The sequence below is a fragment of the Erpetoichthys calabaricus genome, chromosome 1 (assembly GCF_900747795.2).
Source record: "Erpetoichthys calabaricus chromosome 1, fErpCal1.3, whole genome shotgun sequence".
Taxonomy (NCBI): Eukaryota; Metazoa; Chordata; class Cladistia; order Polypteriformes; family Polypteridae; genus Erpetoichthys; species Erpetoichthys calabaricus.
The window spans coordinates 28,902,456-28,927,319 of NC_041394.2; the positions used below are offsets into that span (position 1 = coordinate 28,902,456).

Below are 24,864 nucleotides of genomic sequence, written 5' to 3' on the forward strand. Positions count from 1 at the left end.
TCAAGTATACTATGGCTAATGGCGGACAGGATGTTTTCAGAAATATTGACATTGTTTAATTTATTTCATTTATATTGCTGACACTAGTGCAAGAATTTTGTTACATGAGGAACATACTTATGTTTAAGATGTATTTCTGTTTTTGTAAAGGAAAACAAATGCTAAATGCAGTTTTCTGAAAACAATAAATATCTGAAATAGTTTTAGACACTTGCATTGTACTCCTGGATGAGGTCTTCCTCCTTTTCACCCAAGTAATTGACCAAGCAACGGAGGACAACATCTCTTGTCTGTTCTATGTTTTGATGTGAGGTCTAAGACACCAAAAGTGTAGAAATTAGTAATAGTACCCTATAATAATGAAGCAAATATCAATCAAGGCGGCACGGTGGCGCAGTGGGTAGCGCTGCTGCCTCACAGTTGGGAGACCTGGGGACCTGGGTTCACTTCCCGGGTCCTCTCTGCGTGGAGTTTGCATGTTCTCCCCGTGTCTGCGTGGGTTTCCTCCGGGCGCTCCGGTTTCCTTCCACAGTCCAAAGACATGCAGGTTAGGTGAATTGGCGATGCTAAATTGGCCCTAGTGTGTGGGTGGTGTGTGGTTGTGTGTGTCCTGCGGTGGGTTGGCACCCTGCCCGGGATTGTTTCCTGCCTTGTGCCCTGTGTTGGCTGGGATTGGCTCCAGCAGACCCCCGTGACCCTGTGTTCGGATTCAGCGGGTTGGAAAATGGATGGATGGATATCAATCAAATAATAATAAAAAATACCAATTAAAATACCTGCTGTATGGCACCCATTTTCTTCTTCAAAATCTGTGCGAGTGCTCCTCCTTTGCAGGAAAATATTGTGAAAAGTTTAGGAGTGTAGTAATCCAACATCTTAATAAATGTTGGCTCAAGGTGCAGAGTAGTAATTCTCCTAAACTCTTCATTAATCTAAAAAATGAAACACACGAACACTGATTATAATTATGTTCAGTTGACAACCACATTATTATCTGTGATGGTATTTAATGACAAAATGTAAAATCCCTACCTGGAGAATGTCAAACAGAGCAGGCCAGCGATCTTTAAATTCTGCAACTGTCGGGCACAATTCAACCTAATCACCAAAATCATGAAATTGGAATGGTTTAAGCCTAGACACCCAATAATGCTAAACAAGTCTAAACATTTTTAAATATTGTTAAAGACTAATTTTAAATAAACTTGCATTATAGTAAATCTCAAATGTGTTCAAATAACTTCACTCAGGTCGAATTTTACATAGATTAATCAAAGAGAAAATGTAAATTGCTATAGATATATCTTACTCTTTGTGGAGACTGATAATGCCTTAATTATTGCAAAGATGTTTGTATTCTTCAACTAGTCAAAAGCATGGTTATGTCCATATCAATTCCTGGAACGTCATCGTGTTGCTTCTATGGTGTTTGTGACTTGTTTTGTTTTTTTAAGAGGGCGCCCTCTAACGTCGAGGATGAATGAAAAAAATGCATATTTTGCGTGAAATGATTAAACGCTAATTTAATACATCTTTACAATTTGAAGCGAATATATAAACACATCAACACTCTTAAAAGTTTTTAAGTATAATCATAGAAACTGCCCCATCTATCAAGCTCGATGCATGGCCATAATTAGTTTTGCTTTAGCGACCAACATGTCCATTCTAGCCTCAGCACGTGCATGTGAGGAGTTATGACTAATGAGCTCGAGTTCAGATTTTCACATCAAATAACATCGCATAATTGTAAACCTTTATTTTAAAACGCCTGGTTCAACATAGTCACTGTTTCACATGCCAAAATGATCACTGTCGTTCAGATTCAAAAATAAGTGTAAAACAATTCCTGTACTAGCGTGAATAAGCGGTGTCCTGAGGAGCTTATTTAAGAAATCAAAATAAAATGTAAAAATTAGTAAGGGGCTTATAACTTACCTCTTAATATTTTCCACTGTTCGTCTGCTCCTTCAAAACGCCGTCTGATCACTGCCGTTGAGATTCAAATGAAGGTGACTCAACCAAACCCGGGTAATTGGACCAATTCTCTTAAAATAAATATGAAGCCTTTTTTCCTTAAAATTTTAGCCTAAATGGTTCCTCAAATTAAGCCTAAAAATTGCACTCATTTCCTTAAAAAAATAGGTACAATTTATTTCTTAATTTTATTAGTGAAATGTTCTCAATATATTATAAGAAAAACAGAAAACCTATTTTTTTAATTAAATATGCACATTATTGTTAACGATTACATCAATTTTTTTAATGAAAATTACAAGCCTCATGATTCATTTTTAACAGTGTATGGATTTCCCTACTGTGAATACAAAATTGAAGTTGAGATAGACGAGCTGCTAAGGAACCACTTTACATCAGGAGACGGAAATGCCCTTTGGCAAGACAAAGCAGCAACGTGAACTGGAATGTATTTCGCAACTCTTCCCTTTTTAATGTTATCAATGCGCGAACATGGAGCTCTTCGGGACTCTTGTTTTGGCCTCGATCGTCTTGGGTCTGCTGTTCCTAATATTCGGAAGGGACTCGTCTCGCTACAGCAAGATGCCACCCGGACCAACTCCACTGCCTTTTATCGGTAACATGCTGCAGCTGGACTCCAGAGCGCTCTACGAAAGTTTTATGAAGGTCAATAAGGATTAAAACACACGTATTATATTTTTTTCATATAAATAGGGGGTTTTAAATAATTACTTTACTTGTCTTTTGTCCGGTAGCTGAAAGAGACGTATGGACCTGTGATGACGGTGCACCTGGGCCCGATGCGCGTCGTGGTTCTTATCGGGTTCGATGCAGTTCACGAAGCGCTGGTGCAACAGCCTGACGAGTTTGCTGGGAGAGCGGTGTCACCACTGATTATGAAGCTCACTGGTGACTTTGGTAGGAATCTTGTTTCGCTCCTAGTTGATGTCTTTTATATTCAGTTAAAAAAAAACTTCAAGACGAGTTAACCTTAGTGACGTAATTTTATTCAATTTCAAACTACAGCTTCTGAATTCTTTATTTGATTCCACCTTTGGCATAAATGCTTGCGAATACTACGCGAGCCTTTGAAAATCTGAGTATCGCGAACAGAAGGTGTTGTGTGCATAATACCAAAGTACTACGTGCCATTATACTGTATAAAAGTGTCAGATTACAGTGCGGCTCCAATGAACGGTAGAGACTCGAGTCTTTTATAAGCAGGCGTTAATGTGCTTATTCACAAAGGCGCTGAGATGATGAAAGAGTATCTGAGAAAACAGTTAAAGAAACGTGAACTCGGGATTTAGACTGTTATGATAAACCAGATCTTTCAGGACATCTTGCTTTTAATACGCTCGTATGAATCGAGTGTTAAGGTTTCTCTTTTTTTTTCCACTAGTTTCTGATTTGTTTTCACCTTTTTGTATAGTTTGCAATTTTGCAATAAAGGTGGAATACGTTCTGACAGGATTTATCTTAGTTTCATTTTTTCTTTATTACACAAAATTTGCAACACAATCAAGAGCTTCAGTGGAAAGGAAGGTAAGCTCATCTCAGTAGCTGAAACCTAATCTGGCAGCATGGCACATTTCCAGGAAATTATTCAGTGAACAAGGTCCCTGGTGAACACATCATATTCGCTGCAATAAACACTTTGGTGAATTTTGGTGATCAACAATAAAAGTGACTTACAAAGGAGGTCAACATTTTCGAGTAAACAGCAGTTTGAGGGACGTTGGTAACAAGTGTTACAGGACTGAAATTTGATGCCAAGTAGTGCTGGCTTCACTAGATAATGTTCATCAGCAGACTTGAGTGGTCAAGAGAGGAGCACAGTATCTCACAATTTATCCATATACATAAATGTTGGCTCATTGATTATTCTGTAGGCAGGCTTCAAGGAGATGAACTTAATACATGCTTCTAGAGGGGAACCAGAGTAGTGATATGAAAAGAAGAGTGACGTGTGCCTGTCTCAGCTGGTTCAACACCTGAAGTGTCACTACATTTTGAATTATCTGCAGCAGTTTCATGACATATTCCAGTAATCCTGCCAGCAGTGTTTCTGCAGTCCAGATGTGACAAGACCAAAGCCTGGGCCCGGAGTTGTGCTGCATACTTCAATAGAGGCTGGGTTTTTCTGTTTAACTGATTGTAAGACTGCACACTCCAAAAGCTTTCAGATAGATAGATAGATAGATAGATAGATAGAACTTTATTTGTCTCCAGGGATGTGTTTTTTACAGAAGCTCTTTAATTAAATACATACATATATAGTTAGATAAATAAGTTAATAAATTAATATACATACGCTCTTTGGCCTGAACACACCCTGGAGTTACTATAAAGCAAGAAAAATTCAAAACAAAGAGCAGTTTAGACGTGGCTGTCACAGTCACACACTGAGACATTATGCAGACATATTGCTATTGGTATAAAGGAGTCCCATAGTGTTTCTTGACACACTTCTGCAGATTAATTTGTTGGCTGAAAGTACTCAGCGTTTGTGTGCCTCAGATTGGATGTTCAGCATTGTTCATAATGGTACTCAGTTTTACTTTATTTCACTCCTTTGCTATGATCTCCAGGGGATCCAGAGTGTGTCCTATAATTGCCCTTTTAATTAGCCTGTTGTTTTGGTGGGCCTCTCTTGAATTGATATTACCAGCCCAGAACTCCACAGCACAGGAAATCACACTGACCATCACAGAGTTGTAGAAGATGTTAAGGACGTCACTTCCCACATTAGTGGGACACAGTCTCCTAAGGAAAAAGAGTCTGCTCTTCCCTTTATCATATACAGTGCATCCGGAAAGTATTCACAGCGCATCACTTTTTCCACATTTTGTTATGTTACAGCCTTATTCCAAAATGGATTAAATTCATTTTTTTCCTCAGAATTCTACACACAACACCCCATAATGACAACGTGAAAAAAGTTTACTTGAGGTTTTTGCAAATTTATTAAAAATAAAAAAACTGAGAAATCCCATGTACATAAGTATTCACAGCCTTTGCTCAATACTTTGTCGATGCACCTTTGGCAGCAATTACAGCCTCAAGTCTTTTTGAATATGATGCCACAAGCTTGGCACACCTATCCTTGGCCAGTTTCACCCATTCCTCTTTGCAGCACCTCTCAAGCTCCATCAGGTTGGATGGGAAGCGTTGGTGCACAGCCATTTTAAGATCTCTCCAGAGATGTTCAATCAGATTCAAGTCTGGGCTCTGGCTGGGCCACTCAAGGACATTCACAGAGTTGTCCTGAAGCCACTCTTTGATATCTTGGCTGTGTGCTTAGGGTCGTTGTCCTGCTGAAAGATGAACCGTCGCCCCAGTCTGAGGTCAAGAGCGCTCTGGAGCAGGTTTTCACTCAGGATGTCTGTACATTGCTGCAGTCATCTTTCCCTTTATCCTGACAAGTCTCCCAGTCCCTGCCGCTGAAAAACATCCTCACAGCATGATGCTGCCACCACCATGCTTCACTGTAGGGATGGTGCTGGCTTGGTGATGAGCGGTGCCTGGTTTCCTCCAAACGTGACGCCTGGCATTCACACCAAAGAGTTCAATTTTTGTCTCATCAGACCAGAGAATTTTCTTTCTCATGGTCTGAGAGTCCTTAAGGTGCCTTTTGGCAAACACCAGGTGGGCTGCCATGTGCCTTTTACTAAGGAGTGGCATCCGTCTGGCCACTCTACCATACAGGCCTGATTGGTGGATTGCTGCAGAGATGGTTATCCTTCTGGAAGGTTCTCCTCTCTCCACAGAGGACCTCTGGAGCTCTGACAGAGTGACCATCGGGTTCTTGGTCACCTCCCTGATTAAGGCCCTTCTCCCCCGATCGCTTAGTTTAGATGGCCGGCCAACTCTAGGAAGAGTCCTGGTGGTTTCAAACTTCTTCCACTTACAGATGATGGAGACCACTGTGCTCATTGGGAACTTCAAAGCAGCAGAAATGTTTCTGTAACCTTCCCCAGATTTCTGCCTTGAGACAATCCTGTCTCGGAGGTCTACAGACAATTCCTTTGACTTCATGCTTGGTTTGTGCTCTGACATGAACTGTCAACTGTGGGACTTTATATAGACAGGTGTGTGCCTTTCCAAATCATGTCCAGTCAACTGAATTTACCACCTGTGGACTCCAATTAAGCTGCAGAAACATCTCAAGGATGATCAGGGGAAACAGGATGCACCTGAGCTCAATTTTGAGCTTCATGGCAAAGGCTGTGAATACTTATGTACATGTGTTTTCTCCATTTTTTTTATTTTTAATAAATTGCAAAAACCTCAAGTACATTTTTTTCATTTTGTCATTATGGGGTGTTGTGTGTAGAATTCTGAGGAAAAAAAAAGAATTTAATCCATTTTGGAATAAGGCTGTAACATAACAAAATGTGGAAAAAGTGATGCTCTGTGAATACTTTCCGGATGCACTGTAGTTCCCTGTGTTCCAAGACCAGTCCAACTTGTCATTAATGTGGACCCCAAAGTACTTGAAGGATTTGATCATCTCTGCATCCACTTCGTGAATAATAAATGGACCTTGAAGCTATTTGGTTTGGTGAAAGTTAATAACCAGTTCCTTGGTTTCGCTGATGTTAAGATGCACACAATTCTCTATGCATCAAGAAACAAAGTTTTCCAGCAGACTCCTATACTCTGCCTTTATCAATACACCCACAAGTGCAGAATCATTTGAAAATTTCTGCAAGTAATATGACCTGCTGTTATATTTATAGTCGGAGGTGTTCAGAATAATGAGAAAATGGGATAGGACTGTTCCTTGTGGTGCTCCAGTGTGGCTCCAATCTGTATCAGAAACACAGACCTCAAGTCTTACAAACAGCGGTCTGTCCGACAAGTAGTCCATTATCCAAGACACCATATGCTTTTCCACTTGCTTATCTCCGAGTTTACCCCTAAATGGGGATGGCTGCATAGTATTAAAAGTGCTGGAGAAATCAAAACACATAATCCACACCTTGCTGCCAGCTTTGTCCAGGTGAAAATAAGCCTTATGGGGAAGATGTATAATTGCATCCTTCACTTCAATCTTTGTCTGAAAGGCAAACTGCAGTGGGTCCAGAGGACTTATATAATCCAGGACCAGTCTCTCAAAGTTCTTCATGATATGAGAAGTAAGTGCCACTGGTCTGTAGGTGAAGAGGTGCCTGCCTTCTTTGGAAAAGAAATAATGCAGGATGTTCTCCATAGCAGTGGCACTTACTAAAGCCGTATGTACAGATGAACAGGTAACAGAGAACACCACAAAGTTGGTCAGCACAGGCAGGTCTGAAGAACTCAAGTATAGACACCATCTGGTCCTGCAGTCTTAAATTAATATTAGAGTTACACAAGACAAGTTTTGATTGAATATGATACAAACATTGCTGATGTATTGTGTTTCCACAGTACTTGACAAAAGGAGATTGTCTGTATTTTGGTTATTAAAAAAGGGAAGAGAGGGATCAACACCATACCACCAAAAGTTACAAATGTGTCACATTTTTAGTCAATAAATGTGACCAATTTAAACTTCTTACCATAGACATTAGATGTCTATGTTACGTAGTGACAAAAATATGCAGCTGGTAAGGGGTTTCCAGGGGCACAAGTGTAATACTGACAAGTCACACCGAAAAACAATTTTCAAAAGAAGAGCCTACATTAGTAAAATCACAAGCTCCTTAAAGTTCCAGTGAGAGTAAATTGACACCGGGGCAAAGTGGCAGTGTAAACTTAAATAGTCTCCTGAAATGATTATAGGGGTATTAGTACAAGAAGGTGTATATGACAGATGGATAGAAGACTAGAAGTAATGCTCTTTACCATTAATCGTTGGCTTTTACATTGAACAGTAACAGTTAATAAACATGTACTTTCTATTCGTGTATTTTTCTGTTCAAGTTTTATTTATTTATTTATTTATTTATTTATTAATGCATATAATCTAACATTAATACTGTTTATGTGTTTTAAAGTTAACTTAAAATGTTATAGTTGGTAACTGGTTGTTACCTTTTTTCAGTATTTTTTTTTTAACTTTGTTTTTGCACTTTTTTGATCCTGTTGTTCAATCTGTTTTTCCAGAGGTTGGTTTAGAAGTAAACACAAGGCTAGGGTTTAAAGATCAGAAAAGCTTGGAATTAAAAGAAGGCTTGAGTAAAGACTCAGATGGCTGAGATGTTTAGTGAAAGTTACATAAATACTGGCTAAGCACAATGAAGCCTAGATTGATGAAAGTGCATTGCAGGCTTTTTATTAGAGCCTACTAGAAATACTGTTATTAAACCTCGGATCTCTGCCGCACACCCCCTGATCTTTCAGTGCGAAATATACATGAACAATCGCAGCACGATCCTGATCTTCTTGCCCATTGTGTACCATTCATAGTTCCATTAAACAAAAAAATTAGTGCCTTTCCAAGTTCTTACTTTTTTACATAATATTTATGAATTACTTTGTTTTAACTAATTTTTATGCTAGATGGGGAACTTATTTCAGTTCTTTTCCTCCTTTTATGGGGTAATATTGATACTGATTTTATGCTAGTATTGGTCATTTTATATTAATAGGTATGTTTCAATTTCCGATTATTGGATACTGTATTGGATACACTTCAACAAATGTTATGCATAAGAAAGCAAACAGTCACAGACCCTCCACCACTAATAGACATCAGTCAAAGTCATTTTCACATCACTTGAATTGGAATCTGCTGGGTATGAAATCTGTTGAGCTACCACAAGCGTCTTTATGCTCCATTTTTAACTCTTATTGTAATGTGCTGTTGGAAAGCAGATATTTAATGGAGTCTACTAACAAACAGAATTTTCACTGTTACTTTTGAATATGACTTATTGTTACAAAACTTTAATAAACAAAACTTAATAAATAATTGTTAGATGAAGTAAATAAAAAATACACAATGATCCAACTTTTATATCAGTTAATTTAGCCAAATGCCCTGAAACTGAGTGCTATCACATGAGTATGCTGTGGAGCTTGTTGTGTTGATTAGATTAGATAGCACTTATCCCAAGAGAGAAATCTAGAGTTACAGAAGTGTAGTAAATAAATATATAAGAAACCAAAATCCCAACCCACATATACACACACACACCAGAATTATTACAAAGAAAGGAAAACGTCTGACTTGGCCACAGATAATAAGAGCAGTCACAATCCTAATGAAGCAATAGACAGGCGTATTGCCACTGGTGTAAAGCAGTTCCAGTAGCATTTCTTAACACATTTCTGCTACATATTTCAAGGTTGTATACAAAATTAATAATACCTTGTCATTACTTAACCTATTGCACTAGACAGAATCAGGTATTGAACAGGGCTGATTATCTATTAACCTGGAGTAATTACTTATAAATGGAGATGGTATCCCATTTCCCGATGCTAAATCAAAAGTGTCACTGTGCTTTCACTATATTAGATTAGGTTAGATTAAGTTAAATTAGATTAGATAACTTTATTAACCTCAAAGGGGAATTTCAGACATATTTGTCACATTTTAGTATTTATATTAATGAACATTACTTTATCTTTAAAAAATAACAACAAATGACAGAAACATTGCATTTCCCAATTGAAGTATGCTGTTTTCAGATTTAAGTAATTAATACCCTTCTCTTAACATATTCAAAATTTGCATCATCAGAGTGGCCCACCTTGTGCTTCAAAGTATTATGAACTAAACCACATGAACATGTAGCCAATAAAGATGTTCTGAAACATTAACTAAAATGAAAAAAGCATCTTATTTCATTATTGTTGTAAACTAGTTACAGGTACAGATAAAAAGTTTAGAAAATAGATAAATTGTTGGAAGGTAAACTACAGTCATGTATTGAAGACTCCATTTCTTTATTCGCATTTATAACAGCAACATATATAGCCCAGATAACATTTTTGTCATTTGTAACTCACTCATTTAAATGCATGACACAAATTATGTATTTTTATTTCTGAACTAACTCAACAATAGGATAAATTTGGCAATAGTGAAAACCTTTTCTGCCTTCAAAGAACAGTGTGATTCTAACTTAATTAAACTAAGCAATGCAGGATTTTAAAATAATTTTCACAATCTCTAGCTGAAATTCAAGTGGCAGGACCTGAAATTAATTATTAAAATGAGGCGCTCTCCTATGTCTTCCATGTCCTGTTAACATGAATTGAGCAATTGCCCTTTTCAAACTCTCTGCATGTGGCTGAATTTATAGATGCCTTACATTTACAGAGTCTACATAATTTTAAAATAATTAAAAAATGTGTTAGAGGAGGGTTACTTGGAGACAGAGAAAACCTGCATGTTGTTTGGATCTGGTCAACAGGCCACTCTCTGATAATCTCTGCAGTAGAGGGAGACTGTTGAGTGTCCATTGACCAGTAGCTCCTATGAAGTGATTCAATTGTTCCGACCCATGTAACAATTGATATGTTTCAATGTCAAGAGAAAGAAAAAAAATGCACACATTTATTTACTCCTGATTTTGAGTGGAGTAGCTTGTCTGTATTTCCCAAGTTTAATTCCATGCTATAAGTATATTTTTGTTACTCATTGCATTGATCCCCAGGGTTTCAATGGGGGCTCCCACCCCGTCAGCCAAGTTTGTCATACCATATTTATTTGGCTCAGGTAGTGCATGAAATGACTTTGAAGAAGAGTCAGCATCCGTACAACTGTTTAAAAACTGGGCCTTTTCTGGCAGTGACACAATACCAGTAATGCAGTACTCCCAGAGAGGTTAGGAGCACATGCTGATATAGTACATTGCCACATCCACTACATGGCAAACTAACTCAGGATCCCAGATTAGGAACCAAGTGCAGCCATGCAATGGGTGACACTTCAGCACCACACTAGTTCAGATGGAGTGGAACAGTATGAGGTTTTTTATGGTGTCTGGAGTGACAATTCTGCCACCAAACCCCAGGTTTTTTCTGGAGGCAGATTAATGTCATACCCAGGACAAACATACTTATTGCACATGTGTTAGTCTTTTTCTTTTGTACTATACTTTTCATGCATAATACCAATATTGTACATTTTATAGTGATAGCCGATTCTGAATTGGCTCCATGTGCGTGTAATTGTGGTAGTCTGTGTATGTGTACAGTAATCCCTCACTTATCGCGGGAGATAGGTTCCAAGGCCGACCGCGATAACTGAATTTCCACGAAGTAGGGACACCATATTTATTTAATTATTTAACGTGTATTTAGACGTTTTTAAACCCTCCCTGTATTGTTTACAACCCACCCTTTACTCTATTAATAACAGGGACAACTGCTAAGCAATATGAAATCAGTAGATAAGTTTACACTTACTGTATAGCGAAGTACACGTAGCAGCTTGTAGGAGGTCATGATGTCGTCGACTTTGTTGCAAAGATTCCTAAAGCAGATTCCATCCAGACTACTGCCTTATCACATCCACTTGCAACTCATTTTGCGCCCTGGTTAAAGGACACTGCGGCCGTAGATCTTATATGCTTTTCCTCCTTTTTAAATAAAAAGAATCGTGGACTCATTGATGCTGTGATGGTGTCCTGGAGCGGTGTAGCTGTTCCCTTCCTTCAACATATCCAAAACTTTTACCTTTTCTGCAATCATTTGCATCTTCTGTTGGCGCTTGGACACGGCCCCTGAAGCAGTAGGACATTAATGCTGAATGAGTGAGATGAGACTTCCTGGTTAATGCAGCACTCCGTCGCTGAGCCAATCAGCAGCACACAGGAACTTAACTGCGTGCTCTGATTGGGTAGCTTCTCAGCCATCCACCAATAGCATCTCTTGTATGAAATCAACTGGGCAAACCAACTTAGGAAGCAAGTACCAGAAGTAAAAAGACCCATTGTCCGCAGAAAACCCGCAAAGCAGCGAAAAATCCACGTTATATATTTAGATATGCTTACATATAAAATCCGCGAAGTCGTGAATCCGCGAAAAGTGAACCGCGAAGTAGCGAGGGATTACTGTATTGGTAATCCCTTCAAATACTCAAAGTGATGATGACAGTTATGCTATGGTCTAAATTAAGGTTAACATGACCTGATATGAGCACAGTAGTGACTGACACAACAATGGCAAGACTGTCTGGAATGTTAAAGACTATTAACTGTCTTAAAAAATAGATGGAAGAAATGCAAAAAGATAAGCAATAAGTAGCATGGTTCTCTTTTTGTGTGGCTTTATGTCAAAATATATTGCTATAGGAAAACCACAAATGATTTTTTAACTTGCCCACCTAGGGTCACCAAATGAATGTAGGGAGAAGGGTGATTTAACTTCTCCAACCCAAGCAAATTAATGAAGATAATGTGGTGTTTCACCTTCTAGCCAGAATGCTAGAAATATGAATAGAGCTGGGCAATTTATGAACAAGTTTATGAATATCTACATAACTTTCACTTTCTCAATTGTGATCCAAAACGTGGCTGAAGACTTACTTTCATAAATGACCCAGACATGTTTGTTGAAATAAGCAAAATAATACCATTTATTAATAACATAAGGATAATATAAGATGGATATTTGAAAATATATAGATATATATGAATATAGATATGCAGTGTATAACAAAAGACACTATCAAAAAAAACATAATATAAAATTATGAAAGCTTAGTTTGAACTTTTTGTCTTCGATAGAAGAAAGCAAATAAATTATGAATTATATCTTTTGGCTTAGACAGAACTTTCCTTTCTTATAGGAAAAGGCACACAACTTATGAATTCTGATTTTTTTCAATTCATAAGGTTAAGATGAATCCGTTCTCTGTCTATTGTCATGACTCGGGAATTTCAAAAGGACACAAGTCCTAAAAATACTTTCAAGAGTTGAAAGTGGGGGATTCCATCAAAGCCCTGACTAGAAAAAAAAAGGGTCTTGAATAATCTTGATAAAATAAAAGATTTATTTTTAACAAAGACTCTCTGTAGCACCAGAAGCTCCTTTAAGCACAAAGGAATTGTGTGAGAAGACAAAGCAATCCACAGCAATCAAAGTCCAAATACAGAATCCAAAGGCAAATTCAAAAGCAGAGTACAGGTTCAAAATTCCAGGAAATCATGAACAGCAATAAAGCACAGTACAACACAAATAACACTCCACTCCATAGGACATTTGAAATGATCCTCCGGGAACTATGAAAGGGCTGTCAATACAAGGTGGAGAACAGTTCCTTGCAGTTATTGGCAGGTGGATCTGCCCCCTGGGGAACCACCTAAAAACACATGGGTCATAATCTAGGCATTTTTCAATTACAAATAAGCACAACGTAAAATATGCATAATGAAACAAACAAAACATAAATATAAATAAATGGCACAAAACTAAACAAAAGGACAAGAAACACAACTTTGAACACCAGCCATAGGAGAAATGCTGGCTGAACCATAACAACAGTCTATCAAGTTTCTACAAAGTCTGCAAAGTTATAATCATTAGGCTTTCACATGTCCTGTTCTGGTTCTTTAACAATCAAATGACTATTTTTCTAACCCTTTTCTATTACAAGTATTTATCTTTTGAAGACACTTACTGATGTTTCCCTTCTCCAACTCTTCAGCATACAGTATATTGTTGTGATTTAAGAATTTAATACATTTTAGGCATGCACTACATGGGTTATGTGAATCCTTTACATGTTGTAAACTAATTGAAGTTTTTGTGATTCTTGGAAAGCTGTTTTGTTGTTGTTCTTGTTTGCTTTGAATCATCAGTAATGTTTGTTCTGGTAGGTTTGATACAAAGCAATGGAGAACGCTGGAAACAAATCCGCCGTTTCTCTCTGTCAACCTTGCGAGATTTCGGAATGGGAAAACGCAGTATTGAGGAATGGATCCAAGAGGAAGCTAAGCACCTCACTGAAGAGTTTAGAAAAACCAACGGTGAGTGAAGTCACCTGCAATTTCAATAGGAAGGTACAAATTTACCTGAAAAACTTAAAATATGTAAAGTAAGACTGATCTGTACTTGTTATCAATACAAATACAATTTTGTGCTGCTACATGCAGGAAATGCAGTCTAAATGGTGCTACATAGAGGAATCCTGCTATAATTTGGAGTAGGGTATAGGTGGCCTCATCTGTATAGAGCAAACATTAAGTTGGGCAGCCCAGCAGCACTATAGATTAGTGGAACACCTAGTTTAAGTAGAACCCATTCCTGGTTTACTATTGGGAGGTGTAGAATTTGCTAATTAATAATCAATAAGACATTAATCCAGGGGACACCGATAAATGTAATGAGTATGACTTAACATGCCCTATAGGGAGGGACAGCAATAATAAGAATGGGAAGATGAATTTTAATTTGGTTAATTATTTTTGTTTTTATTTTATATTTTTTGTCTTCAGCCATACCAGTAATTAATCAAATAATTTGGCAAGACTCCTACTTTATTTACCATATCTTTCTCTGTTGCTGGAGACCTGTCTCCTGCCTTTAGACTTATACAAAGGTAACTGAAGCACACTTGTTTCAAGAAAGAGAACAACACAATTTATTGATCAAAACAAGAATTATAGAAATATGATAACTGCATATGTAATGTATGATGACACATAAGACAGGACACAGACAAACCAGACAGGCAAACATATAACACAGAGGGGCTGGCAGTTTTCTTGCAATTTTGAGTTCTAATTTATCTTGGCACAGATAAATGGTTTTACAGTACCAAGTCTCTGAAGGTGATATCTGATGTTGTGTGGGGTTGTTGTGGATCCACTGGGATCTATCATTAGGAAACATAATGTTAATTTTCACTCGTATGCAGATGACACCCAGTTATACCTTTCATTTAAATCAAACAAAGTTTCTCCAATGTTGTCTTTAATTAGTTGTGTTAGCGAATTAAAGGAGTGGATGAATGAGAACTACTTGTCTTTAAATACAGATAAAACAGAGATGTTAATTGTTGGAGGGAATGATGCTGATCACAACAATATTTTGTCATCATTTAACTCAGTTGGAATCCCAGTCAATTTTACTGAATCAGCCCGCAATCTAGGAGTTATCTTTGACTCTAGCATGTCATTTAAAGCGCATATTACAAAGTTGTCCAAAACATGTTTCTTCCATCTTAAAAATGTTAGGAAATTAAGGCGCTTTTTAAATAAACAGGATTCTGAGAAAATAATTCATGCATTTATCTCTAGTAGGATTGACTACTGCAATGCGGTGTTCACTGGATGTTCAAACTGTTCTTTATACAGCCTCCAGTTAATCCAAAATGTGGCTGCAAGAATTATTGCAAGAACAAGAAAATACGAACACATAACTCCAGTTCTTAAATCCTTACACTGGCTCCCAGTTAAGTTTAGGGCAGATTTCAAAATCCTCCTTTTAACATATAAAGCATTAAATGGTCGAGGTCCGGCTTACTTGTCTGAACTTATCATGACTTACAAACCTGAGTGCACATTAAGATCTCAAGATGCCGGTCTGCTTATGATTCCAAGGATTAATAAAATAACAGTGGGAGGTCGAGCTTGTAGTTACAGGGCCCCTAAACTGTAGAATGGTCTGCCTGCTACTATAAGAGAGGCTCCTTCGGTCTCAGCTTTTAAATCCCGGCTGAAGACTAACTACTTCAGTTTAGCATATCCTGACTAGAGCTGCTGATTAACTGTACATACTCCATCTCTGTTGTTAGTCATTAGCACTTAAACATAAGTAACATGACAGTTATAATTGTATAATAACCCTCACTTATTCTGTTTTTCTTCTCGGTACTCAAATGTGGCACTTGGTGCCATGGCCCACGTGTCAAGTTGTTTTGCCTGCCTAAGGAAAAGTCATCCATGATGGAGGATCGCAGGAATCGTGGGAGAGAGGGGTCCTTTCATCGGATTGGCTGGCCCAGCACTGTTTCAGCCGTGTAATGGCCAAATGGGGGAGGCAGCTTGAAGGATGAGGTCTCCAGGACTCTATACAAATACAAATCTTATTATGGGATATATCATCTACTGTTAAATTCTGCTCTGTACTTCTAAAATTTATATTTTTTATTTCTTACTATATTGAGAAATTGTTCTGTTCTGTGTACTGCATTGTATTGTATTGACCCCCTTCTTTTGACACCCACTGCACGCCCAACCTACCTGGAAAGGGGTCTCTCTTTGAACTGCCTTTCCCAAGGTTTCTTCCATTTTTTCCCTACAAGGTTTTTTTGGGAGTTTTTCCTTGTCTTCTTAGAGAGTCAAGGCTGGGGGGCTGTCAAGAGGCAGGGCCTGTTAAAGCCCATTGCGGCACTTCCTGTGTGATTTTTGGGCTATACAAAAATAAACTGTATTGTATTGTATTGTTGCTTTGTTGTCGTTCTGGATTCAAGTGAGGGTTCTTCTTGCATTGGAGTGCACTCCTTCTTTTTACTGTATGATAATTTGTTTGTAGTGTGTAGTGCTTTCCTCAGTTAGGCCCATTATTTTATTGTCTGCAACCTCATATGAAAGAGAATTACGCTTTATGGCAATGTTAAATTGTTAATTGTTAAATCTGCTTTCTTAAAGGGCCTGGTGTGCTACTAAAGCCTAACAGAATGGACAATGTCTTCTTTGCCCTACAGATGCCAGTTTTGCAATAAAAGAGATGACAATCATGGCATTGCTAAAGCAAATGTATTGGTGGCTGAAAAATAGGTGACATATTTGTTTAAGAGTGGCATTGCAATGGCATGCTTCTGCTTTACAGGTCCTGTAGGATCGGTTTGAATAATAACATTTTTAAACCTTCTTAAACTTAAGAAATTGATTCAGGCTTAAGGTCGTCTTCACAGGATCAGGTTCAAGGCAGGAATCAGCAGTGGAAAGGGAAAAATCAATAAACACAATCCTCAGAGTACTGCCAACTTTGTCTAGGTGAGAATAAGCCCTTTGCCACAGATATATAATTACATCCTCTTCTTCAATCTTTGTCTAATAGGCAAACTGCAGTAGGTCCAGATAGTCTACCATAAGAGGACTTATATAGTCTGGGAACAGCCTCTCAAAGTAAAACAAAAACTCATAATTTAAGAATAGTAAAAGTCCGAGCAGTTTTTTAAACATACATTAAATGTAATAACATGATGGCCTGAGGAGAAAAAAGTTTTGAAATTGATAACTTTGTTGAATAGACATTGTGGTTTGCAGCTGATAAGAAATGAAATAGAGAAATAGCTACTTAACTGTTAATTCAATTATCCAAGTGTTAATGGGTTATCTTTCATATTATATTTCAACATGTTAAAATTGGATAAGCTACAGAAAACACAATCAGAGCTAGAAAACTATTGTGCACATGGTGCTTGTTTAAGAACACATTTACCTGTAAAATGTCTTGGGATTGTGCTAGAAAATGATATCTTAGAAAGAGTGGGAATGCAGTCATTCTTTTCATATCATCTGACACCTCTTCCAACCCACTTTGGATGTATCTTCTTGACCTGTATCAGACCCTCATTCCACCAGCTTTATCTTGGTGTTCCTCTTCACCCAATCATGCCTCACTTTTCATTCCACATGTTCTGGTATAAATGAAACAGCTCACCAGACCCTAAAACCAGCAATGCTAACCACAGTGCCACCATGTAAACCTATAAGTCAATGAATTTAGACATGTTTCATTCTCCGCTATATAAAGAAACTTTTAAATAATCAATAGAGTTGGTGATTATAAACCTTTCTTTTACACAAATTTGGACATTTTGCTGAAGAATGGAATTCTTAGTTAAAATATACAACTAAAGAACAACCATAAAGCTTCACAGACTTTGAGCAGTTGTGTAATCATGTAGAAAAAGTGAGAACTTCAGAGTTAACAGTACTTACATGGTCCATGGTCATTGCATTTAAATTACTGTGTTCTATTTCAGGCTCTCCATGTGATCCCACCATCTTTTTGAGTCGGGCCGTGTCCAATGTCATCTGCTCTATTGTGTTTGGTCAGCGGTTTGATTACCAAGATAAAAACTTTATTGAGCTGCTCTCTCTGCTTGATGCAAATCTACGTTTGCTTGCCAGCCCTGCTAGAATGGTAAGATAGCTGAATATACATTTTTTAGGTATAGTTTTGCATATAGGAGTTGAAAAAACAAAACAGTTTATTTTTAACAGCTTTTTATATTTCTTTCATGACTTCTCCAGTTGTATAGCATGTTTCCAGTACTCATTAAATTAATACCTGGACCCTTCAACAAGATGCTAAAAAATGTTAATGAAATTAAGCGATTCACCTCAAATATGATTAGTCAACACAAAGAGACACTGGTTAGTGACAGCCCTCGAGATTTTATAGACAGCTTCCTCATCAAAATGAAACAGGTAACCCAGTAATTAAGTTTGGGTGGGGGTATGAAGGGATGATTTGCTGCTGTTTAACTGAACCAAGATTTTAATTGCATTCATTTTTTACTTTAATTTTAGTTTCAGCTTCAATTGTTCTCTTTTCTAAGCCATGTAGTGTAACAATCACCCTGGAATGTATGGTTTTCTTGTCCACTAAAGCTAAACTGCATTTAAAAGTTTTAAATTTAGTAAAAAATATATCCTATTACAATTTTCATGTTTCATGTGCTTGTTAAGAGCTTTCTATGATGTTTAATAATTTGGTCATTCTCAGAACTGCTTAATCCAATTCAAAGTATTCATATTGGGTACCAGCCCTTCACAAGGCCAACTCACATAATTACAATGAGACTGAAAGGAAAACCTGAGCATCTGGAGAAAAACCTGTTCAGAAACTGACAGCATGTGGAAACATCTCACAGTTGATCAGGTGGGGGATTCACACTGGACCTGTGAAGCAGCACCACTAACCATGGTGCTGCCATGCTAGCCATTCTCTGAGTAGTTACTCAAAAATGAAGAAAGTCCCGTAAGCCGACAAAAGTGTACATGACAATGTCTCACTCAGGAGATTCACTATTGTTCATTTGATTTGACAATTACACCTCATAAGATATTCTGTCAGTGAATTTTTATTTCTTAAACACTCTTAACTTTTTCCAAAGCAGTAAGTCAGTTTCTAATCTGTAAAAGAGTTAATGTGGTGCCATATGTTTTTCTTTGAAATTCATGATCCAAGCTTCTTTTTAAAAGTTGTTTTTACATGAGTTAAGTAATTGCCTCTTATTAACTAAGCAAAGCTATTCCAATGCTGTTATATTTATGCTGGCTGCCCTAACCTTTAAGGCATAATACCTACAGAGTATAAAACTGTCTTGTGAATTTTGTTCAAATAAATGTTCCAAAGTGTGGTAGAAATTAACATCTTAGTTAAAGAAAGAAACATATCCTCTACTGGGACAAGTTTGATAAAACCTTTTTGTGTCAGTAATCGGATAGGAGAAAATTTGTCCATCTGTGTCATTTATTTTCAGTACATTTGCAGTACAGATTCAACATGCTTGCTATGAATTCTATGTCTGGTTGGAGTTTCTGTGCAATCTGCATGTTCTTTATTGATTTTTATCTTGGTACTTTTTCTTCCACAACCTAAACACATGCATGTTATGTAGCTTTATTAACAAATCTAAATTAGTGGGTGTATGCTTCAGTGAACCCTGGGACAGATGTGTGTCTCATATAAATAAGGCTAGTTCCTGTTTTTTTGGATGCCTGGATAGACTCTATGCTCAAGTTGAATTAAGCAATTTTAAGATTATGTTATTCAAGTAAAGGAGATAAAGATACAGCATGTATATCTTATCTATCATTTTGATTCTGCATTTGTTTTTCTTATAATACTCAAGGAAAGTGATAACCCGGCCACTGAGTTCCACTTTGACAACTTAAACATGACAGTTTTCAATCTCTTTACGGCGGGCACAGAGACCACCAGCACCACACTGCGATATGGACTGCTGATTCTTATGAAGTATCCTCACATCCAGGGTAAGAACTTTTCAAACCCATTGAGCACATGGACACTTATGAAGAAAGCTTGTTGTATTATTAATGTTCATTCAACAGTAACCATAAATAGCAATAAAAGGTGGAATGAAAGGCTGGAGTGTAAAGTAATTTCCACTGTTTATATTCTTCATTTTCATAGTGCTGTAATCTATGTCCAAAGTCTCATGATTTAAGTAAAAGAGTTAGGAGACAATTTAGAGCATATATAGAAATAAGTAAAATATATATAACTGTATTGATTTCTGATGGGAAATTGATTTATCTATAATTCCATTTGAACCATTGTTTTTTGTGTTTTATTTTCATTATTTAATTGTTATGGAGAGCTGGAGTCAAACTTTCCCACACTGGGTGAGACACCGATCCATTGCCTGGTGTTTCATGCATATCACTATACTAGCAAAATTAAATGTAGATTTTTAGAACAGTGGAGGAAATGTAAGTAAATGGGAGCATTTTGAGAAAAAATATGTGACCATGAGAAAATTATTTTAAAATATGCAAAAAAAGAATCAACAAGTTTGATCGATGCATTATTAAAACAATAGATAAAACCAAAGTAAAAAGTTTCTCAGAGCACTCTGCTTAACTCTTTAAACATAGCCCCATTGTTTTAGACCTGCTGATGGGACTAAACAATGAAGCAATTTTTTTAAAAAACTGCATAAAATTATTAATTTACTAACTGCTGTAATTAAAGTGCAGTGTTTTGCTGTTAAAATGCTGTATTCTATACTCCAATATCACGTTACAGTGTTTTTCTTTATTCCCCCAAAATCCCTGCTTTCTTGAACTTCCTGATTCAAATGTGTGCAATTTGATGGACAGATTATTATCTCCTAAATGAGAGGGATATTTAAACTTTTGTTAACATGTTTTTGAATCTTTCAACTATCAGTTTTGTAATTTGGATCTCTTTACCAACTATATACTCTCTTGAGAGTAAGATATCTGCTTCAAAATAATACAATGCCACTTGTCTTCATTAATAGATAACTGTGCTTTGGACACTTATTTGAAAACAGTAAAAGTGGAGAAAAAATAATCTTTTTTTTTGTACTGTTTCAAAAAAGTAAAATTGTAAATACTGCTTTTATTCAAAGTGCATTTTTTGGTAAAAAAAAGTTATTTTATTTATTTATCCATCCATTATCCAACCCGCTATATCCTAACACAGGGTCATGGTGTCTGCAGGAGCCAAACCCAGCCAACACAGGGCGCAAAAAGGCAGGAACAAATCCTGGGCCAGGCGCCAGCCCACTGCAGGGCACACACACACACAAACCCACTCAACAATCACAAATTAGGGACAATTTAGGATCACCAATGCGCGTAACCTGCATGTCTTTGGGACTGTGGGAGGAAACCGGAGTACCCGGAGGAAACCCACACAGACACGGGGAGAACATGCAAACTCCACGTAGGGAGGACCCAGGAAGCGAACCCTTCCCATAAGGAAATTGTCTTTTTACATGACCTTTGGGGATTTTGCGACTTATTCTGCTGCTACATATGTGTACAACATAATTATATTCTACAGCTGTACAAATTCTGAAAGAGAAATGTCTGACTTTTATTTTGAGGGTAGAACTTCAATATTATAGTGAAGGATGATGATGGTATAGCCAGTAAAATCAAATAGCAGAAAACGGACAAAAATTTATCTAAGTGTAAAGTGTTAATAGCAGTGATGATGATAATAAATGATGAAAAATGAAAATGAACTAAAGTAAAAAGTGCTAAGTTCCTTCAGCAAAAACAAAGGTTTTCAGTGAAAAAAAGCTAGCATGACAATAGTCTGCATGTGTGAATTCACTATTGCCAGGAACGAAAATTGCCAGTGTCCCCATGATACTCTATTATCATTGCTAGGATTTTGATACAACAGTATTGCTACTTTTTATGTTTTAAAATGTTACATATGGTGATTCAACTCTGTAAAATATTGCAATGTATTATTTCCTCAGCATTGGATTGATGTTAAAATACAGCTCATATTCCTATATTCTATTTCACTTAATAAGAAAATGCTTTGACTCAATTAAACAAATTAAATCTCTAATTGTAGAAATTGACATGCTGTCTTTAACTTCCACAACAATAAAGGGGAATTTCATTTATGGTGCATAGTACAGGGGTTGGTATATTGTTTAAATTTAGCTCTGGATGAATTCTTGTGACATAAACCCTTAAGTCTGTAAAGATGCTGTCGTCCAATAACTGAAATGAGAATACTTTGCATTTAAAATGTATATTGCCATGAGGCATATGTGGACCAATAATGTACTGTTTGCACAATTAATTATTACACTCTCATATGCAAACTAAACATGCTGATCACAACTCAGTTTATTGCAGCTCACACCTGGTTTACTCTTCTTATACAAATGATGTTTGGTCAATCAGGATGAAGTTAACAAAGAGCGTAAAGGAGCTTGCAAACAGTGCACTGAATGTGAAAAGTAATTTCTGCCAAGGTTTCTTGTTTCTCTACTTTCTTTTTGATTCTTTTGGTTTGAATTTGCTTCTGAGTTCTCAATTCAGAATCAGATAGTTAGAATTTGCATTTTTCTGAATTACTTGATTTTAAAAAGACAGTCCTTTGACTCACTTTCTAAAACCCCAAAAAACTCAAACACCACACTTAAAACATTCACTATAGGAATATCCACAGCAGTGCTAATCTTTAGGTATGCCATCTGTAGAAAATCACTACACTCTATACCAATAAGATGTACTGCTACATTTACACAGATGGCCTAAATCACACATTGGCACTGCCTCTAAAATTTGTAAATCTGTTTGAAATGCTTTTCTTTAGTTTATTAATAAAGTATCATTCATCTGTCTCAGTTTTGTCTCCTGCATGTCAAACACTCCATGTTTGACAACAGACTTTTGAAATTATTATTTTTAAGGGGTTTAGGAAAGTTTTGTATTTGTGTGTGCCTATTTTGCTTAGTTTAGAATTAACTTGAATAATTGTAATGATGGTATGCGTCTTTGTGTTTAACAGATACCACCATTCTGAGCAACATAGTTGATGTCAATGGCTCACTGTTGCTCCCTTGTCAAAATCACAACTTGTGCAATGTAACTTCAGTGGGCCACCATTGTAGAAAACTGTGAAAAAGTTTCTGGACACTTGAAAGACTTTTATAATGTGTCATTCTCAAGATTTATTTTATGGTTGTTGACTTTTTGCCCATTGTGTTAACTGAAATATTTGACTTACATTTTGTTTGTGCACTTTTGGTTTCTACTGACTCCTGGCTTTTCGTACCTCCATGTTGTCATAACTATAACATGTTCCTTCTCCTTCTTATTTGAAAAATAAAAAAATCTGTCTGACCATTTAGGGGCGGCACGGTGGCGCAGTGGGTAGCGCTGCTGCCTCGCAGTTGGGAGATCTGGGGGCCCGGGTTCGCTTCCCGGGTCCTCCCTGCGTGGAGTTTGTATGTTCTCCCCGTGTCTGCGTGGGTTTCCTCCGGGAGCTCCGGTTTCCTCCCACAGTCCAAAGACATGCAGGTTAGGTGGATTGGCGATCCTAAATTGGCCCTAGTGTGTGTTTGGTGTGTGGGTGTGTTTGTGTGTGTCCTGCGGTGGGTTGGCACCCTGCCCGGGATTGGTTCCTGCCTTGTGCCCTGTGTTGGCTGGGATTGGCTCCAGCAGACCCCCGTGACCCTGTGTTCAGATTCAGCGGGTTGGACAATGGATGGATGGATGTCTGACCATTTATTTAGGTAGAATAGACAATTAGTCATATTGAGAAGATATTTATTTTAAAAAATCAGATAAACACTAAAGGGGACAAATTGTAATCTCTGTGTAAACTAAACTGATTGACTAACAACTCTATATTTACACTGAAGTTGCAGATTTTTTTTTTTTGTTCTGCCTTATACAACTTCTTGTATTAGGAATTTGGTAGTTTTCGCATACCCCTTGGAGTCAGAGCGCAGGGTCAGCCATTGTACAGCGCCCCTGGAGCAATTACAGGTTAAGGGCCTTGCTCAAGGGCCCAGCAGAGCAGGATCTCTTTTGGCAGTGACAGGGATTTGAACCGGCAACCTCCGGGATACCAGCACAGATCCTTAGCCTCAGAGCCATGGGTAACGCCTTCAAACAGGAAGACAGCAGAACATTTATCATCAAAGCAATGAAAGTTGTTCTTGTGGAGTGCCTTCCTTATGTATTATTTTAATTGTTCAGTAAACCTGTGCTGTTATTTTTATGCCAGTGGGTTTATTTCTTTCAATTTAGAAAAGGTCCAGAAGGAGATTGATGCAGTGATTGGACGAGACTGTGCCCCTGCCATGGAGGACCGGAGAAAGATGCCCTACACTGATGCTGTACTCCACGAAGTCCAGAGGTTCATCGATCTTGTCCCCTTAAATGCTTTTCATGAGACAACAAAGGACACTGTCTTCAGGGGCTACACCATTCCAGGTGTAAGGGTCAATCATTCCCTGAAATGAATCTATCATTTAAATTTGTGGAACTTTTTAGTAAAAAAGAACAGGAAGCAACAATTTGTTTAAATGATCTTAGATTCTTTTTTTTTTTAAATTAACTTACGAATGACTATTTTATATCTATCAAAGTGGTGCAATGGTTACTTCTGCTGATTCATGGCTAGAGCAACTCAGGTTTCAAATGTTTTGCCAGGTTGCTGTCCATGTGCAGTTCGTATGTTCTCACTATGTTTGTGTGTGTTGTTCTTGAGTCTTTCTTCCTCTCACATTCCAAATGCCTGTGTATTAATTGGATATTCTAAATTATTACCATGTTTCATGAGCCACAATATGTCTCTGAGGATTATTGTGAGAGTCAACACACAAGGAAATAAATCACAACACAAAGAAGTGGTTAAGTAAAACAAAGGGTAAAAACAGAGCGATCAAAAATAGCTAGGTCACCAGAATGAAAGGGCAAGACAATAATTAGGAGTCAAATTAAAGTCAAA

At 37.4% G+C, this 24,864-nt stretch overlaps 1 protein-coding gene and 1 long non-coding RNA gene across 7 annotated transcripts in view; one reads left to right on the plus strand and one right to left on the minus strand.

The window, feature by feature from the left end:
• Positions 1 to 214: 214 nt before the first annotated feature.
• Positions 215 to 2,198, minus strand: LOC127525899 (uncharacterized). The gene is made up of 4 exons (XR_007933514.1): positions 1,310 to 2,198; positions 1,033 to 1,098; positions 777 to 932; positions 215 to 314 (listed from the first exon to the last, which is right to left on the minus strand). It is a non-coding gene; the product is annotated as an uncharacterized LOC127525899 (long non-coding RNA).
• Positions 2,199 to 2,423: 225 nt separating this feature from the next.
• The window catches only part of LOC114648110 (cytochrome P450 2C8-like), a 96,662-nt gene continuing 74,221 nt past the window's right edge, over positions 2,424 to 24,864 (plus strand). The window contains exons 1-7 of one of the 6 annotated variants that reach the window (XM_051918853.1): positions 2,424 to 2,643; positions 2,733 to 2,895; positions 13,740 to 13,889; positions 17,858 to 18,018; positions 18,129 to 18,305; positions 19,736 to 19,877; positions 24,162 to 24,349. In XM_051918853.1, the coding sequence (XP_051774813.1) occupies positions 2,470 to 2,643; positions 2,733 to 2,895; positions 13,740 to 13,889; positions 17,858 to 18,018; positions 18,129 to 18,305; positions 19,736 to 19,877; positions 24,162 to 24,349 (1,155 nt within the window). In that variant the 5' untranslated portion in view covers positions 2,424 to 2,469. The remainder of the gene's footprint in view (positions 2,644 to 2,732; positions 2,896 to 13,739; positions 13,890 to 17,857; positions 18,019 to 18,128; positions 18,306 to 19,735; positions 19,878 to 24,161; positions 24,350 to 24,864) is intronic. The other 5 variants (XM_051918850.1, XM_051918842.1, XM_051918851.1 and 2 more) reach the window with 5 other exon arrangements.